The 15,374-nt window shown below is 36.2% G+C and overlaps 1 protein-coding gene across 1 annotated transcript; it reads left to right on the plus strand.

Moving 5' to 3' along the window:
* The first annotated feature begins 4,203 nt into the window (after positions 1–4,203).
* LOC118028536 (UPF0481 protein At3g47200-like) lies at positions 4,204–8,249 on the plus strand. The gene is made up of 2 exons (XM_035032177.2): positions 4,204–4,607; positions 6,615–8,249. Exon 2 carries the CDS (start codon positions 6,798–6,800, stop codon positions 8,091–8,093), a length of 1,296 nt encoding a protein of 431 aa, XP_034888068.1. The 5' UTR covers positions 4,204–4,607; positions 6,615–6,797; the 3' UTR covers positions 8,094–8,249.
* Positions 8,250–15,374: the final 7,125 nt, after the last annotated feature.

A 15,374-nucleotide genomic window follows, 5' to 3' on the forward strand; every position in this document is an offset into this window, starting at 1 on the left:
TTTGTAAAACTTTTCAGAAACAAATTATTATTATTATTATTTATTTTGAGTTAAACTATAGGTAATTATAAGATTTTTTACATAATTGTTTGTACGTGTGTGTATATATATATATATATATATATTTTTTTTTTTTCCTAAACTAATTTGTTTTGATGCGACTTGCATGATTTTGATTGCAGACAAGAACAAAAATGGGGAGCCCGAATTGTCAGCAAAAAGGAATTGACTTGGACCATGAAGGCAAGACTCCAAAATCTTGACAAGGGCGGTGGACAAATTCTCAAGTAAATTAAATATTCCAGGCGAAGAATGTGCCTGACAAAACATGAGTGTACCGTGTCCAAATTAACGAGTAAAAATTCTTACTGCCTTCATTTTTTTTTCCTCTAAAAAGTTAAACTAGATTTTAAAAAATTTGTACTCAATAAATCTCATTTAAACTAGAGAAACGAAGGCATGGACTTATGGCGGTCTTGCTTAAACAAGAAGACACCTTTTTTGTTTGGGCATGTGGAGGTTGAAAAACCTTGCTAGCTTTTTGATGGGGTGGTTGGCTCACAAAAGTTAATTTCAATAATCTAAAGATTTTAATATTCAAAGTGGTTATGGGAAAGGAGAACTCAATATTAAATTATGCCACAATCCTACTTGGAATTCCATTTCCAAATAAACAAAGACACACACAAAACATAAAAAAAATCCCGTCAAGGTAAACTACTCTAGCAACCCTTTGATCTTTTCCAGAACACCCTTGATTCCCTGAGATATTACTGCTAGGTCCCTAGTTTCTCCTGCTGAAAATTGGGGATTTCATGTTTTGTGATGGGTGTTTTTGAGATTTGACAAGCAGTAGAGAGGGCTCATTTTGGTCCCCAAGGTGGCGCCACCATGCTTCACAAGAAGAGGGGCAAGAAGTGTTTGGAAGGTATTGGATATCTCTGTCCCCCACATGAGCCTGTGGCCAAAAACTCCATCTGGACAGCTCAGAACATTACATGTACTGAATTACCATAGTGCCATCAAGAGGAAAACAACCCTAGTGTTATTTGCTTATTATTTGTCATTGTCAAATTTAGCCTCATTTTGCTTTTGTAACTCTACAGGTTTTGCAAACAAAGGAAGGTAACAATACCAAATGATTTCCCTTTCAAGAAATGCTTCCCTCATTTTTCTTCAACAACACTCAATGGGTTGTTTTTTCCTCTGCCAAACTACATTATTGATCTATAAGGACTTGTCATGAAAGTGATTAAACCTGGAATGGTTGATAATTTGGTTTGGTACATCTTTCAGTTTGAAGTCTAGATTATAAATTGGATGCGTTAACTCAAGTTAATTAAAAAATATATTATTTTAATTTTTTTTTAAAATTAAACCAGGTTTTAATTAAATAAATCAGATTATATGTTAATTTACTAGATCGATCGAATCATACTAAGTCATTTTTTATTTGATTTAATTTGAAACATGGTTTGAACTAAATATCAAGTCACCAAATCATTGAATTGAGCTATTAGATCGAGTTTGATAACACTTTTTGTTATGCTAGATCCATGCATGATGATAATACATGATTCTTTGCATAGTATTATATCCATCCATCACCTACTTTTCTTTTTCTACAACAAAAACCATTCTTCTAAAATAATAGAATGAACAACAATCTTAAAATTATTAACGTCTTAGGAGAACAAAATTGAAATTCTCTCTCATAAATGCTTACAAAAGAGTACAATGTTTATTGTCTAATCAAAGTAGGTGTAAGACTCTAATCACATTCTAAGTAGACAAACAACTTGAATGATTAATTGCTATGATTGCTTTAAGTATAATAGCAATTTTGAAGCAAGAATTTGAAAAATACCAACACTTAAAACAACTTGTATATATGATAATGATAATTGTACTAAATGCAATCATCCTCATATTGGTATTAGTATCACCATTCATCACTCATAAGTAATTTTTTTTTTTTATCATAGAAAATCATGGGCATTTCTGTAAACTTACAAGACTACCCATGCCATGCCTACTTGTTGAGTAAAAACCACTACAACTTCCCATATCTCTAGCTTCTTCACATGCTCACATTCTATTTTGAACAAAGACAAAAGCACCTTGGATTTTAGATACCTTCCCTCCCCTATCTCTCCTGCTATATTTCTGGTTCTAACTTCATTAGGTACAATATCATCTGCATATCTGAAATCAAATCCAGCCATTAGACACTCAGTTCTGAAATCCCATTCTGTTCCCTTTCTATCTTCACAGAATTGGTCGAATTTTGTTCTTTTCTTTGGTTTATATGCTCTGTTTTTCATGGCTGCTGCTGTTCAAAGCTTACAAAACCATGACAACACCAACCAGGAAGTTGGTAGACAAGAAATACAAGCAGCCATTGCTAAAGCAGTGGAGCTTAGAGCTTTACAGCCGAGTGCAGCAGAGCTCCGTCAAGCTGGAGTCAAGTTTAAGCTGGGGTCGAGCAAGAACTATTTGACGTAAAATTCAATAAAAGTAGAGGGAGACTGGAAATTCCACGATTACTAGTAATTGACCAGACAGAGATCTTATTCAGAAATCTTCAGGCATTTGGGCAATGCAATTGCAGCGACAAATATGTGACTAACTATATTACCATGATCAATTTGCTTGATAATGACGCCGTTTTAAGTGTTGTCCACAATCTTGACAAAGAAAATCTCATCTTCCTCGACAATTTCTACTTTTATGAAATTGTTGAAGATCTGAATAAATACTGTAGAAATCGGAGGCACAAATGGAAGACAAGCTTGAAACAAAATTAGTTCCGTAATCCATGGGCCATAATATCTGTAATCGCTGCTGCTATTCTCTCCTCATGCTCACTGTGATACAAACTGTGTGCTCTATCATTCAAGTTGTTTAGGTCTGCTATCTTAATTGTTCTGTATGACTTCCGCACTGTGTGTACATGTACTTTACTGCCTAGTCATTGTATTTAAATTATTAAATAAAATACTTACTGTTACCTTTTAATTGCCGTCTTTGTGGAAAGAAAGTTGAAAAGTGCTGCATTTTCCTGTGATGTGATATTGTCTCGTATAGATATGGTTTTGCGGTTTTGCTTAAGTTTAGTTGTGATTGTTTTTATTTTTTAAATTATTTTTTATTTTAAAATGTATTAAAATAATATTTTTTTAAAAATATATTTAAGATTAGTGTATTAAAATCATTAAAATATATATAAAAAATTAATTTTGTTTTTTAAAAAAGGTGCAGAACTATAGTTGACAAGGTACAAGCCTAGAAAAGTCTTCAGGAAAACTGTAGAATTGAAGCGTTTGAATGAGTAGTGAGAGGTGGTCCCTTTTTTATGAGAAATAATTGAGGTGATCGTTCCCTTTTATCAGAGAAATAATTGAGGGCCAATCATTCAAAAAAAAAAAAAACATAAAAAGTATTGAAATAAAAAATCATTATTTATTGATTCAGCTAATTGATGGATCGATAATAAAATAAAATATTTTAAATAAATGCTTATAATACAAATGATTTGATTGAGATTGTCTTATAATCCCTGGAATATATATATATATATATATATTACTAAATGAGTAATAAACATGATAGTGATTGGAGCACCGGTGATTGTTGAAAGATTTATGATATTAAAACTTGATTATTATTTTTTAAATATTTTATAGAACTATTTGAGGTAAAAATATTTTTAATGAATAAAAAAGATTTATACAGTATTTTACATATAATAAACATTCTTTAATAAAAAAAATATTGTAAAAGTTTATCTAAAAAGGGTTTATATAGAAAGGTTTAACCAAGAAATTAATATAGTAAAACTTTCACAAAACTTTTAAACAAGTTTTGCATTAAAATTGGATCCTTTTGTTTTGGGGCCATCCCATACAAAATATATCTATGTCTCAAATCCAAAATCTTTCTAAAACATTATTATCACGAGAGCTTTCGTGAATTAATTATATATTTTGGTGAAGACTCATGTCATTGAAGTCTGGTACCATCCCCTCTACGTTAGGTGAATATAAACAAGACAACAAAAGAGAAGGGACAGCTTGCAAACCTAAGGCTGTTTAGACATGGAAATTCTAGTGTGAAATCGACAGAGACAGGACAGATGAATATACGAATCCAATTATTCAATTGTATCACATGCGACCATGCCTCATAATTACGACTATTACTTTCACCTTTCCCCTCTTCGGATTACATTTATAGTTTTCCATTAGCTTACCGATCAACGGCTCAAATCCCATTTCACTGTCTCCTTCCGTCCTCCTTCACCTCTCGCCTTGCCCCTATAAAAATCGCCAGAACCTCCTATCCCTACCCAGCGAAAACTTTCAAATCTCTAACTTTCCCTCGTTTTCTCGAGAAACAAACAGAAACCCGAAACCCCAGTTTCCCAATTCATTTATTTCAATGGCACAAGGCAAACAGCAAGAAAATCCACCGGAGGGAAAGCCCTAAGGAACAACTAGCCACGAAGGCAGCCAGGAAAACATCTCTTTGGACACGAGCTAAACTTCTAAAACTGCGGTTGTTGAGAGCTTGCAAGAGCATCTCCAACGGGAGAGGCAAATAATAAGGTAAAGTTAAAAAACTGTCTTTTTAACTTTTATTTTATTAATTAAGCATTACAACGTAGCAATCATAAGAAAAGCTAAAATAGCTATTTAAATTGAGAAAAGCTATTTTTACAAGTTTATGTAGAAATAGTCAAAAAAAAAAAAAAAGATGTTGCCAACAGCTATTTATAGCCGTTGGTCAACAGTTTTTTTTTAAAAAAAAAATAAAAAAATAAACTTGTTTTTGTTTTAAATCTTGTATTGTTTTAAGTAGTTTAAGTTTCTGTCCATTTGCCTTTTTATGATAGGCATAATGTTTTTTTTTATTCAAAATAATACTACATAATATCTGTAATCGCTGGCGTTATTCTCCTCGCGCTCACTGTGATACAAACCGTGTGCTCTCTCATTCAAGTTGTTTAGGTCTACTATCTCAGTTGTTTAGTCATTGTTAGCTTCTTAAATTTACCTGCTGTATTTCTTGATGGCAAAACATCACAAATTTTTTAATAAATTAACAAAAAAAAAAAGAAAGAGGCGTGGCTATTTCACATAACAAAATTCACGTAAAAAAAATGATCTGAATTGCCATGCAACACAAGCCAGGGATCTAGCCATGCTCTACCATGATTGCTTGCTTTATGCTATACTTTATACTTCAAAGGAGGTTTATAATAGAATATTGTTAACGTGCAAATCATTATAAATATTGGAATGCCTTGAAGCCATTGTAGAAAATGCTTCCACCTTTGAAGCATTTGCTTTATGCTATACTTGAAACGAGGCTTGAGAATATATATTATATTCTAACCCTCCCAGTGCTGAATATTCCTCAAAGAAAATGGCCGGCGAAATCAACAATTATTCCCGAAAGAAAGTGCAAATCCATTCGATAGAACAGAGAGGCTTGTTAAGCATTTCATGCCATTTCTGCATCAATATTAAATCCTTCATAAAGAGATTAATATTTGGTTATCGGTCTATATATTGATTGTGCAGTTATCTCGTCCACAATTAGCTTTCCTCTCCCTCAGATTACATTTCCTGGTCTATTGATCTTCATTTTGTGGATCGCTGAAACTAGTTTGAATATTATAGGATATCCAAGGGTTTGACAAGTGACGAAGTGGTTTTTTATAAGAAAATAGCTTGTATAATCTTTTGTAAAAATCTAAACTCAATTTAATGATTAAATCTCTAATTATTATTATTTTCAGTCCATGAAAATATATGTTAGGTCATTCATATTTTATCGAAAGCAAAGTATCATATAATTACTCATATATTCTTACAAACCCGGCTACATCATAAATATTATAGAATAAAACTAATTATTATCTAAGAGGATACTTTGCTTGCCGTTGGAAAAATAAAACGTTTTGGAATGTATATTAAAGAGGGAGAGTCTACCATTCTTGGCACATCTCTTTGGAGACTAGAGGCAGAGCAAAAGTTCTAAAACTGTCGGTTGTCGAGAGCTTTTAGGTATTTAAGTTTTTATCCAACAGGCTTTTTATGATTGACATTACGTTTTTTTTTGCTCTAAATAATATTGTGTGAAAAATAATTTTCTCCAAGAGAAAAGAATTATCAACATTATTTGCACATTTCTTTTATCATACTTTTTTTGTCATGATAAAATATCATTTTTTCTAACGACAAACTCTTAGAATTCTTTTCACAAATAGAAAACTTAGTAAGCAAATTTCTTATGAAACAATATATAATAATGATTTATTTTGATAATTAATTTTTATCATTTCATACAAATCATGTGGAACTATACAAATAATGGCACATTATTAATAATTTTAATTAAAGAAACTTAATACACCACTTATTTTGTATCACTCATGTGCCCCCCCCGCACACACACACACATAAATTACTGGTTAAATTGTTGCTAGTGAAGGCAAACTTAAGGCTGTATCTATTTTTTGGGTTTCGTAATTGAATTTGTTTTCTCAGTGGTAACAATTTTTTTGATCTGCTTGTTTTGTTCTAATACTAGCCATCATCTTAATTCAGTCACAGGATGGAAATCAAATCATTCTGCATAGAGCCTACAAATGCTTTCTCCAACACATGTTGTATATATAAAGTTCCTGAGCGATTACGCGAGTTGAACGAAAAGGCCTACACACCTCGATTGGTGTCCATAGGCCCAATTCACCATGGTAAAGAGAAGCTAGTAAAGAGAAGCTAAAAGCCATGGAAGACCACAAAATAACGTACCTGCAAGAATTCCTTGCCCAGACCAAGGTAAGTTTCGAGTGTTTTATTGAATTTATGAAGGAGAACGAAACAATATTGCGTAATTGCTATGCCGAAACCATTGGGTTTTGTAGCGAATACTTCTCAAAAATGATATTACTGGATGCTGCCTTCGTCATTATGTTTTTGCTGAAGTGCAAGTACAGAGAACTCAGAGGAAGCAGCGACAAGATTTTCTATCCTCCATACAAGAGTGTAGAAGTAAGGCTTGATATCTGTTTGCTTGAAAATCAGCTCCCGTTCGTCATCCTCGAGGAGTTGTGGGGACTATCCTCTGTATTCGGCTTTTCTCCAAAAGCTACACTGATTGAGCTTACTCATCGGTTCTTTTCACATGAATGGGGTTCATGGGTAGTGGGGGATTTTTTGGAGAAAATAGATTTCTCCGAAGCGAAACATTTGGTTGACTTTCTTACAATTTATCATCAGCCAACTGAACAGCAACAGTATGAGGAACCTGAGGTTATAACCGCACCCAGTATAAAGGAGCTCCACCAAGCGGGGGTCAAGTTTGTGTTGAGTTCAAGCAAACATCTTCTTGACATAAAATTCAATAGAAATAAAGGGAGACTAGAAATTCCACAATTACAGTTTGTTGACGACTCAGAAATCATAATCAGGAATCTGCAAGCCTTTGAGCAGTGCCATGGCCTGAAACATGGTTATGTTGGTGACTATATCTTCTTGATGGGTCTCTTTCTCCGTGCCAGTAAGGATGTGGAAATACTTGTTGAAAATCGTATTTTAGAAAACTGGCTACCATCTAATGAGGAAGTGGTACAACTCTTTTACAATCTCAACAAACAAAATGGTGTGTGGCGACGTACTTTTCTCTTCAAAGGTCTCATTAAAGATCTGAATGCGTTCTGCGAAAAGCCATGGAACAAGTGGAAGGCAATTTTAAAGCAAAATTATTTCAATACTCCATGGGCAGCAATCTCTGTCTCAGGAGCTGTTATTCTTCTCATTCTGGCTGTCCTACATATTAGCAATAATACAGCAGCAACATCACAGGATCAGCAACAGCAGCAACATCACCGAAGCAGCAGCAGCATCACAGCACCTCCAACGGCTACTACACTCCAGGATGGGAAACAAATCAGCCACCATAATCAAGAAGATACTCCAATGGCTACTACACTCCAGAATGGCAACAACCATAATCAAGAAGATACTCCAACGGTTACTATACTCCAGAATGACAATAAATCAGAGACAAATCAGCCTCCATAATTATGATGATCCTGTAACTATAGAAACAATTGTAACTATAGAAATAGAGAGAACTATAGAAAGTCAATAGTTACTCTGTTCCTTATTTATATATATTTACATACAACACATAGTGTATTGTAGTGTGCTTACGCCCTATTTTTAATATTAACAGAAGAAGAGAATTCTTTCAATAACATCTCCGCTGCTTTTGTTCTCTTCCTCTGCCATACTTTTCTCTTGGTATCAGAGCCTTTGAGTGAGCACACAAACTGAGCACACAAACAGAGCCTTTGAGTGAGCACACAAACTGAGCACACAAACAAACACAGACAAACACAAACATATCCACACAATGACTTCACTGTCACTCAATGTTGGGAACTTCATCACCCTCAAGCTTAGTCAAACAAACTACCCTTTATGGAGGGAACAAGCTCTGTCTCTTGCAGAGAGTCAGGAGCTAGTTGGGCATCTCACCAATGAAGATCCTGCACCAACAAAATTCATCACACAAGATCCAGTCAATAATTCAAACACAGAAAATACAGCATCAGTCCTAACTGAAGCTTTCATCACTTGGAGAAAATCTGATCGGCTTCTGGTTGGATTATTGGAACCTTGTCTGAAGAAGCACTTAGCCTTGTTGTTGGCTTGGAGACAACATCTGCTGTTTGGGAAGCTCTTAAGAATGCTTATGCTAAAGACTCACAAGAACGTGAGTTTACACTTCGCCAACAAGTCACTTATTTCCGGAAACATGACAATCAATCTATGGAGGAACACATTCGCAAGTTCAAAAAATTGTGTGACAGCCTTGCAGCAATTGGCAAACCAGTTTCTGACAGTGAAAAGGTTTTCTGCCTTCTCACCAGCCTTGGTCCACAGTATGAAAACTTCACAACAACCATGTTGAAGCCCCTAAGACCATCCTATTCAGAACTGGTCTCTCAGCTTCAGAATTTTGATCAGCGCCGTAACTGGTTCTCTTCTTATACGGACATGACAAACTCACAATCTTCCCAACAGCTTGCATTTTATGGGCAACAACATCATCGAAGCTCCCAACAGCCATTCTCACGCAACAGTTATTCATTTTCATCCAATGGGAGAGGATTTCAAGCACAACAATCCAGAGATCAAAATCGTAGGATCACCCCTACTCAACAACGACGCCCTCCACCACTAGGAGAACGTCGCATGACCCAAACAGAAAGAGACCTTTATCGCGAGGACAAGTGCCAATATTGTGGTACAATGGGCCACATTGCTAAAATTTACTGGTGGATACCTAAGCAAAAAACTACTCATGATAGTGAAATTCCATAAGCACTGGCAGCCCTTACACTAGACAATACTGTTTGCGACACTGAATGGATTTCAGATATCGGTGCCTCAAATCATATGACAAGCAAGCCAGGTATGTTAACTGATATTCGAACATATTTTGGAACTGATTCTGTCGTTATTGGAAATGGATCTTCACTGCCAATTGTTGGTATTGGAGACTCATTTATTAAACATAACACTACAAAATTACCTATCAATGATGTCCTACTTGTTCCTGAATTGACCAAAAATTTACTTTCAGTTAATCAGCTAACAAAACAATTTCCTGTGAACTGTGAATTCTCTGACGTTGATTTTTGTGTTAAGGAATGAAAAACAGGACAATCTCTGATCACAAGTAGATGTAAGGGTGATCTTTATGTCTTACACAACTCGCCAGAATTACATTTCTCTTATCGCTTTATAACTGGATTAGCAGAAGTCTGGCACCAGCGTTTAGGACATCCTCAATTTTCTGCCGTGCAGTTATTAAAAAATAAAGGATTGATTGACGTCACAGGAGCTATGAAGATTGAGCACCTTTATGATAGTTGTCAATTAGGAAAACTTAGCAAGTTACCTTTTTCTCATTCTAAACATTCCAGTACTGATATTTTTGAAAAAATACATTGTGATTTATGGGGACCTACCCCGGTTTTATCTATTGGAAAATTCAAGTATTATGTTTGCCTAGTAGATGATTTCTCTAAATATACATGGATAATTCCTATCCAAAATAAATATGATTTTCTAACAGTTTATCTATCATTTGAAAAGTATGTTAGTAGACAATTTAATAAACATGTCGCACGTGTGCGGCGGCGCGGCGATCGTCCACCCTCAAGGAAAAATCGGAATATTTATTCCTGGAAAAAAAAAATGCGGAGAGACAAGGAATTCTTGTCTCTACAAGTGAAAAATTGGAATGAGAGTCGCCACCTAGTATTCTGGTTACTAGGAACCTTAACTGGTCTTTAGAGATCGAGTACGGAGACTGGTTGCGTAAAGGGAAGGTATTAGCACCCCAACTACGCCCTACCTAAGGTAGGCTGCATTGTTTTAATGTCTGAAAAAAAATCTAAAATCGTGTTGTGGTTTTTGAATTGTTGGTTTGTTTACGTTTTAAGAAAAGTCCTCCTTTGTAAGGAGATCCTTATCTTTATCGGGTAAAAAACTAACTATTCAAAGTCGTCAAAAGAAAATATCTTTTTAATATCAGGAATACGATTTACGTATAAATTCATAATCCCTGATACTAAAATCAAACAAAATAAAATATTTTGTTGTTTTTGAGATTTTGGCCAACGTTCTCTTGACTTTAATAATCTGGTTATTAAAGCCAAAATGCATGCTAAAATATTGTTTCTTGACATATGAAAAATACGATATGATATTTTAGATTTGAGACACTTGCCCGTATGCACAAAAACATTTTTTTTAATTGTTGTTTTTTTGTATTTTTGGAAGTTTTTGCCGAAAACCGGGTATTTTAATACTGGATTTATATTTTTACGATGTAAAATACTACCCGATATTAATCAAAATGACATAAAAACTGCACGGAAAAATTATAAAATGTTGAAGCAAATATTTTTGATTTTTTTCTTTTTGAATGTGTGAACAGTACCGTATGAACAGTGCCATGTGAACAGTACCGCGGGACGAAAACCGGATATTTTAATACCGAAGTTATATTATTGTGATATAAAAAACAGACTGATATTAAATAAACATTGATAACAGAAATGTGCTGGAAAATAAAGATATAACAAAAAAACAAACAAAAAAACAACTAATTATAGGGGCCGAACCTGGCCTAAAATGCATGGGCTGGGCCGGCCAGGCCCATTTACATGGGCTGGGCTGACAGCCCAGCCCAAGCCCAAATAGGCTGGTTACTGTGCATCAGCACAGTAACCAGCCCACGCTACATTTTGCAGCAGAACGTGAATTATTCACGTTCTGCATGCAAGTGCAAGGCGGGGCAGCAGGAGAAGAAAATGATCGGGGAGCAGGAGGGTACCCGGGGTGGCCTCGAGGCGGTGCTGCTGGTGGCAGCGGAGGCGATGGTGGCGGAGGCACGATGGTTCTGCGTTTCCCTTCTCTCTCTCTACTGTTTTTCTTCGTTTTCTTCCCTGCTGCTTCTTCTTCTTCTTCTTCTTCTCTGCCCTATCTCTTCTCTTCTCTTCTCTCTTGGTTCGTCTCCCTCTTCTCTCTCCCTCGGTCTCCCTTCTGTCTTTTTTTTTTTTTTTCAGTGCCCCTCCCCTGTTTTTATAGGCAAAAACAGGGGGGTGGTGTCGTGGTGGGGCGGCCACTGTCGGCCGCCCCCTCCACTACCGTTTCAATGGATAACAATGTTAGGCAATGGTGGGCGTCTTTTTGCGCCAAAAACGGGAAAGAAAGTAGGCGAAAAGGGAGAAGAAAAATCTTCTTCTTCCCCTGCCTCGCGCGTCCAGGGGAAGAAGAAGAGCTACAGTGCCGTCAAAACGGCACCGTTTTAGGCTTCTGTTTTTTTTTTTTTTTGCAACAGTGGATGAAACGGCGCCGTTTTGGTCAAAACGCGTCGTTTCATTTAAAAGGAAAAGGCGCCAAAACTTGTCAGATTCAAATTTCGGCCCTCCATTTGCGCGTGTTTTACAATTTAGTCCTTGGTCTCGGATTTCTTCAATTAAGTCCCTAATTGGCCATAAACTTTAATATTTATGCAATTAAGCCCCTGATTTGACCAAATTAACTTCCAAAAATTATAATTTGACCCTAGAAAATTAATTTCTTCTAATTAAAGCCCAAATTAACTCCAAAATCAATTGTTTTTGCAATTAAAACCTCTATAAATTGAATTAAACCTTCAATAAAATTTAATTGAGTCCATAAACTTCTAATTTTGCATTTTTCTTCCACAAATTGAATTTTCTTTATCATCGGGGCTCTCATCAGTCAATGATATACTGTCAAAAATTAATTTTTGATTTTTGAACATCCTCAATCAATTTTTGAGCATTTTTAGGGCGCTTTGACATTTTTTCACTGTTCTATTTTTTTGATAATATATTTTTTTTTGAATTTTTTTGTATTTTATTATTTTTTATATGGGGACCTAAAAATGGGTTACAACAAAACAGATCAAAGTTTTCCACTCAGATGGAGGAGGTGAATTCATTAACTCCAAAATAGCAAGTCACTTTCTTTCAACATGAATTATTCATCAGGTATCTTGTCCATACACTCCTGAGCAAACAGGTATGGTTGAAAGGAGACACATAATTATAAGAGAACTAGGTATGACAATGCTATTTCATAGTGGTACTCCTTTATTTTTATGGGTAGAGGCTTTTACAACTGTTGTTTATCTTATTAATAGACTGCCCTCATCTGCTTTAAATTCTAACACTTCTTACTTCCAATTACATGGAAGACATCCTATTTATTCATCTCTTCGTATTTTTGGCTCACAGTGCTTTCCTTACACTTGGGACACAAAAAAGAAATAAATTTGATCCCAAAAGTGTTCTACGTATTTTTGTAGGTTATAGTGATCAATATAAAGGCTATAAATGTTTTCATCCAACAAGCAAGAAATTTTTTGTCTCACGCCATGTAGTCTTTAATGAATCAATTTTTCCATATAAACAACCTGGCAGCAGCACCCATACAAATCCTTCTGACCATGTCATTATCATATTTGACTCATGGCTAACTATTCCTATTTTAAGTTCTCCTGCAGATACACTTGAAACACTAGAAGAACCACCATGCTGAGCTCTCTGCCTCTATCCACGCTTCATCCAATGTCTTCAAACAAATCAGCATGTTCTTCTTCCACAGTTATTCAGCAAACAATCCACACCTCTAGTGATCATGTAGACAATGACTCAGCACAGAAGATTACACCCGTTCTCAGTCATGATTCCTTGAGCTCTGCACCTCCTAATCATGTAGACAATGACTCAGCACAACAGATTACACCTCCTGATCATGTAGACAATGACTCAGCACAACAAATTACACCTGTTCTCAGTCATGATTCCTTGAGCTCTGCAGCAGACCTTATTATTCAACATCCCTCAGGTCATCAGCAGCAACATCACTATCCTGCCTCAACCACTCAGCAGGAGACATGACCCTCAATCTCGGTTCCTCATTCTATGGTCACTCGTTCTCAAAGTGCTTTGCAGGAAACTGGACACATGACCACTCGTTCCCAACGTGGAATCACAAAACCAAATCCCAAATATGCATTGAACTGTATTATCTCTGCTAGCATACCTCGAGAACCTCGAACAGTGAGATCATCACTAGTTCACCCAGGATGGAAAGCAGCAATGGAGGGTGAACTCACATCTTTACATAAAAATCAAACATGGTAGCTGGTACCCCGCACCACCGATATGCATGTCATAGGTTCTAAATGGGTATTTAAAACCAAGCTCAAATCTGATGGAACCTTGGATCGCCTCAAAGCTCGTGTTGTTGCTAAAGGTTATCACCAGATTGATGGACTGGATTATACTGAAACATTCTCTCCAGTTGTCAAGCCAGGAACCATTCGGTTGATTATTTCTATAGCCCTTATCCATCACTGGCCTTTACGATAACTTGACGTTAAAAATGCATTTTTGTATGGTTTAATATCTGAAACCATCTACATGGAACAACCCCCAGAAATGGCAAACCCTCATCTTCCACAACATGTTTGCAAGCTGCAACGTGCACTTTATGGACTTAAACAAGCACCTCGTGCTTGGTTTGATCATTTCAGTACCTTCCTTCTCCAATATGGTTTCCATTGCAGCTTAGCAGATCCATCTTTATTTATTTTTCATTCTGATTATGGTTCTCTCATTCTTCTACTTTATGTTGATGATATACTCCTTACAGGAACTGGTGATATACTTGTTGCAGATTTCATCTCTCTCCTCGGTCAGGAATTTGCCATGAAGGACTTAGGACATGTTCATCATTTTCTTGGCATCAAAATTTCACAGACACAAAGTGGCCTTCACTTATCACAGTCTCATTATGCCCTTACAATTCTAGAACGTGCTGATATGGTTGACTGTAAACCAATAAGTACACCACTTGAAGCAAAAACTATAGATTCATCAAATACACCTCTAATAGAAGATGTCAGCTTCTTCCGAGGACTTGTTGGCTGTTACAGTATCTCACACTGACTCGACCAGACCTCTCCTTTAATGTTAACTATGTCTCTCAATTTATGCATGCTCCTACAACTGCTCATTTAAAAATGGTTCGACGTATCTTACGATATGTCAAAGGAACCATTAATAATGGTCTGCATTTTACTTCTACTACTAAGCTTCATATATCTGCTTTTTCAAATGCTGATTGGGCTGGATGTCTTACTACAAGACGTTCGACTACTGGCTACTGTGTTTTTCTTGGTTGTAATCTCATCTCCTGGTGTGCCAAGAAACAACACACTATTTCGCGCTCTAGCACTGAAGCAGAATATCGCGCTATGGCCAACACTGCCGCAGAACTTACATGGTTGACCTACATCCTTCACGATTTACACCTTCCACTGATATCTCCACCGGTGCTCTGTTGTGACAATATTAGTGCTCTCCACATGACGATCAATCTTGTCTTCCATGCACGTAGCAAGCATATTGAGCTTGATTATCATTTTGTACGCGAACAAGTGGCTCTTGGGAACCTTATTACAAATCACATTCCTGCCTTTAATCAGATTGCTGATTTATTTACTAAGCCAGTATCCAGAGCTGCCCTTCTTCATTTCCAGAGCAAACTTTGCCTCCAACCCCGACAACGTTTGAGGGAGGGTATTAGCAATAATACAGCAGCAACATCACAGGATCAACAACAGCAGCAACATCACCGAAGCAGCAGCAGCAACATCACAGCACCTCCAACGGCTACTACACTCCAGGATGGGAAACAAATCAGCCACCATAATCAAGAAGATACTCCCACGGCTACTACACTCCA

The sequence above is a fragment of the Populus alba genome, chromosome 3 (assembly GCF_005239225.2).
Source record: "Populus alba chromosome 3, ASM523922v2, whole genome shotgun sequence".
NCBI classification, from domain to species: Eukaryota; Viridiplantae; Streptophyta; class Magnoliopsida; order Malpighiales; family Salicaceae; genus Populus; species Populus alba.